The sequence below is a fragment of the Echinops telfairi genome, unplaced genomic scaffold (genome assembly GCF_000313985.2).
Source record: "Echinops telfairi isolate 266 unplaced genomic scaffold, ASM31398v2 ScPeMD7_1713;HRSCAF=2227, whole genome shotgun sequence".
NCBI classification, from domain to species: Eukaryota; Metazoa; Chordata; class Mammalia; order Afrosoricida; family Tenrecidae; genus Echinops; species Echinops telfairi.
This window is the reverse complement of record NW_022105611.1, coordinates 3,777,059-3,781,916: the sequence shown is the minus strand read 5'-3', so window position 1 is coordinate 3,781,916 and position 4,858 is coordinate 3,777,059. Positions and strand designations below refer to the sequence as shown.

General features: G+C 37.7%; 1 protein-coding gene across 1 annotated transcript in view; it reads right to left on the bottom strand.

Moving 5' to 3' along the window:
- The window catches only part of CHORDC1 (cysteine and histidine rich domain containing 1), a 36,392-nt gene that overhangs the window by 14,207 nt on the left and 17,327 nt on the right, over window positions 1-4,858 (bottom strand). The window contains exons 3-4 of the mRNA XM_045293079.1: window positions 4,333-4,389; window positions 1,664-1,821 (exon numbers count right to left, since the gene is read on the bottom strand). Coding sequence (XP_045149014.1) covers window positions 1,664-1,821; window positions 4,333-4,389 — 215 coding nt within the window. The remainder of the gene's footprint in view (window positions 1-1,663; window positions 1,822-4,332; window positions 4,390-4,858) is intronic.

Sequence of the window (4,858 nt, the reverse complement as noted above, 5' to 3'; positions counted from 1 at the left end):
TATAAATATATTTACATATGTACATTCCTGTATTTAGACCTCTATAAATGCCCATTTGTCTCCTAGATCTTTCCTCTATTTACTTTTGTCACACTATCACTTTCGGCTTTCATTTGGGTTTCAGTAATTCCTCTCTGTTACACTGCCCTTGATCAAGCCCTACCAGGCATCCTATGCCCTCCTCGCTATCAATCAGGCTGTTACTTTTAAATGGAGTAATAGTCCCATCTTTTTCCTGTAGAGCTATGCCACCAGGCCTCCCCTTAAAATAGAAATTCTGGGTTAGTCATTCTATATTCACAATAAAAACAATACAACTAATGGCATATTGGGCATTAACTACATCATAAAAACGTAGACCTGCATATAATCTCTATAACACTACTGAATAAATGTAGAATAAAGATTCTAGTTGATCTCATTTCCTCTTGTAAGAATGTTAGCAATCTATTTCATACTGTTGCTCAGATATACTCCAGTGCAGTATTTCAAAAGAGAGTAAATGAGATTGAGTTATGCCAGTGAGTTTTATCAGTTGTTTTTTGAAAAAAATTTTAATCAATAGCAGGGCAACTGATAATAGTCACTCATGATGAAGACTAAGGTAGAGAGAACAAGATCATTCTAGCATCTTTAACAATGCTCTGTACCCAGAGTGCTAACAAATTACATGACAAAGTCTCTTAGGCTTATTTTGGTCCTGATTGTTAAATATTCTAAGAATTTATTTAGCAACAAGAATTAATGAATTTCAATGGTACAATTTGAGGTAAAAACAATAAATGTTTTTAAATCTTAAAGTTATAAAATAATTTTGTACTCAAAGTTCAAATATGAAGATGAACATTTAATAGTAGCATTCATTATGTATACAGTACCCCAATATAAAGCAGTCTACTTGATCAGAAGGTAAATATGAAGAATCTGTGTATTTCTACTATAAAGTGGGGAAACGGCTGACAAGGCCATTTAAATCAAATGCACTGAGAATTCACCAGTAACAATTAGATTAACAGTTTTCAGATATCTTAAGGTAAAGATGAGTGAATGTGTCTTAAATGATGCAGGTGAATGAAGATCAGACAATTCATCTCACATAAGGAAAATTTACATAATGACTTAGTAACAGCAAGGCAGACTGCTTTGATATAAAATTAAATTCTTCACTGGAAGTATTTGAATGGAAACTAAATATTCTTCCCTTAGTAATGCTAGAAGATATATATATATATATATATTTAAATTAATAAATCATTTTACTGGGCGGCCCTTACAGCTCTAATTGTATATACACGATAGTCTTGAAAGAAAAGCTTCTGCGTTCTTTTGCAATTGATTTCTTGACAGGACAATTTCTTCAGAGAATCTGACCACATAACAGAGTAAAAAAAAAAAAATTCCAGGGCACAAGGAAGATATGTTAGCCCCTGCCCCGAATCTAATTATAGTAGATAATCAGCAATTTCTGCAATGAAGTTTTACCAAGTACACATACTCTCAAGATGAGGCAGAATAAAACCAAAAAGATTAAAACAAACAAACAAACAAACAAGATGGTTCAAAAGTTGGCAGCCTATACACAGCTACAATGTATATGACAGAATCAAAATTAAAAATGCTACTATTCCAAGCTGGCAGCAATGCACAACTCCATTAACTGTACCTTGGCCTTTTAATTGCTTCTACTGGCTTAGGAGCTTGAATGATGCGTTCCTGAAATTTCGGCTTCAATTCAGATAGTTCCTTCTTCTCGGTAGTCTTGACTTCAGGTTTGACTGGCTCGGGTGGCTTCTCACTATTATGCCTGCCTTTTGTACAGCCCTGTTAATGAAAAGTATTCATCGTGGGTTATTTTAACATGTATTTTGCATGTCAGGATAGAAATAATTACTTTCCCAAAATTTCTTGATACATTCTATTTATTTTTCCACTTTTATCATACTACCTACTTATTTCACAAACTAAAAATGACTCCAAATTTGCTATAGACTAAGGTGACCAGATTTAAAGCAGGACACCATTGACCGGGAGCGGGGGTGGGGGGGTGTCTTGATTAAAAATTTGGTCTATATGGACCAAATAGATCGCTCCCTAGCTTGTAGTGCATTCTTTCCAAAAATCGGAATGTCCCGCCAAAAGTAGACCTACTGCTCACTTATCAACATAAGTAGGTTCCAAAGACCAGATCATTATGTGAAAATTAGTATTATACAAAAAAGGATAACGGCATCACCTCACCCCCTTTTATATATGTGAATGTCTTTCCAGGCAGGTCCCGGTGAAAGTCACCAGTTGCCTTCCCCTGCTCCATGCCACTTCAGATGAACTCTGGTTCAATCCTTACCCACAGGGAAGGGTCAGCCAGTCTTCCAAGACAGAGTGACCCAAGTGGCAGTCTCCTTACACTTCTCATGCCCTTACTATATTGTCAGGATGAGTAGCCCTGGCTCACTCCCTTAATAATCCCCATAATACCTTTTGTTTGGAGCAAGAGGTTCCCTGTGCAGGGGTAGGAGGGCATGAGTGCTGCAGTGGTGGTAGTACACATAGCTACTGCATCCCTCTGCTGGCCTCTCATCCAAGAATCCCAGGGGCCTTGCTCGGCACTCCTGCCCACACTAGCTCCATCAGAATCAAGCATCCAGAGCTTCCACTGAGGCCACGATAGCCAGGCCAAGGGTTTGTCCCTAATCTTGAGCTATAGTTGCTGCCCATCACTCATCCACTGCTTCCAGTATCATCTAGGTATCCTGTTCTGCTCTTACCTATGCTCATTCAAGAAGATAAACTGAGGCCGGGGCAGTACAGGTGCCAATCAGCTGACATGGGTCACAGACACTCATGTGCATTATCTCAGGGCTCCTTCTGATCATGTGCTAGCCTGCACGTCCCTGCTACTTCTTGGTGCTAGGAGTAAGGGACAGATACTGAAATCCTGTTTGTTCCCTGGCTCTCAAGGAAGCAACCTTCAGGATACTATTGCCACTGCCCCAGCCGCACCTCCGTGGCTCCCAGAACCTGCTCAGTTTTGTTTATCCTCACTGGATCCATTCAACCTAGTACCTGAGGGAGACTGTGGCCCCTCTCTACTCTCTTGGGTGGTGGGATACTTACTATACAACCAGAGATTTCTTTCTACATGCACATAGGTCTGCCAGTCAGGGACTCCATCAGGGACCTCAACATTCCTAGTTATGTACCAATAATATACAAAAATAGTCATGTTTGTTCACTATTGAAATAAATACAAAATGTTGGATAAGATGTTAAGTTAAAGAATGGATGTTTTTATAAGTTAATTCTTACATATAGGAGCCCTGATGGCATAGTATTACTCTTTAGGTGGCTAAACACAAGGACAGCAGTTTGAAACCACCAGTCACTCCATGGTAGAAAGATGAGGTTTTCTACTCCTGTAGAGCAACCCAAAGGGGTAGTCCTACCCTGCACTATAGGATCAATATGAGTTGGAATCAATTTGAAGGCAGGGAGTGTGTGTTAAATAAAAACACCCTTAGCCTTTAAATTTTACTTTGTAAATAAGTAACCTGTTCAGCACCACAGTAGTTAAGTAAAGCTTCAATGACAGATAGGTGTTGGCAGTGCATGATCTGTACTGGCTGGGAATCAAAAATAGGTTTTCTATAAAGAAAGCTGGGGGCAGTTCAGGGGAGAACTCCATAAAAGAGAATTCACAAAGGAACTGCACAAATTATTCATGCACAGAAAGTATTTCATTTAAAAAAATGGAGTTCCCTTACTAACTAGCTACCTAACTTGGAGTAAGTTAGCTATGTTTTAAAACATTTCAGCTTCCTGATTTAAAATGAAGAAAATGGTACTTTTATATTTGGAGAGGAAAAAAATCAAATACCACACTGTACCTGGTTCATCTGGTAGGTAATAATTCTCAAATCCTAGCTCCTCTTACTCACATTCCATGGAGTCATATATACATTTTAACATTAGTGAAATGATACATTCAATGACTTATCAGCTTATTAAAAGCTTGTTTGTCTCTTTCTGTTGTGCATAAAATGATGCACCTATAGCATTTTTCAAATTCCACGCAAAATGTATTGCTCTTAACCAATCACAGCTTTCTTTTTGATATTCTTAAGGATCACTAAACTTGACTAGTAGTAAAACTTAAAAGTTTTAATCCCTAAAACAGTCAGACAGTCTTATTTCTAGAAGACAACATGAGTTTCATTTTAAAAGAAAGAGCAAGTTAGTAGACTAGGTAACAGATCTAGAAATTAGATGAATCAAATATAGAGCTCTTTAAAACATACACTTTTGGGGAAATAGATTTTTAAAAGTGATACTTACTACAATGCTCAAGAAATCAGAAAAATCTGTCGTTCTTCTCTTACAGCAAGACCACCCCTATGAAAGAGGGGAAAAAGAGAAAGCCATTGTTTTGAAGGAATCACTTTCTCTCATAATACCATTACTATTATCATCACCATTTATCTCATTAATTCCAACATCATTTGGACATGAAAGGACTTCAAAAATTCACGGAAAAAAAGGATTGAAAAGATACCAATAAAAAAAAATCATTTTATTGGGAGCTCACAATCCATCCATACATTCATTGGGTCAAGCACATTTCTACATCTTTTCCCATCATCATTCTCAAAACATTTTCTTTCTATTTGAGCCCTTGGTATCAGCTCATTTTCCTCCTCTCCCAACCCTTGATAATTTATAAATTATTATTATTTTGTTATGTTTTACACTGTCCATCGCCTCCCTTCACCCACTTTTCTGCTGTCCATCCCCCAGGGAAGGGGTTGTTATATGGAGAGCCTTGTGATCAGTTCCCACTTTCTACCCCATCTTCCTTCCACCC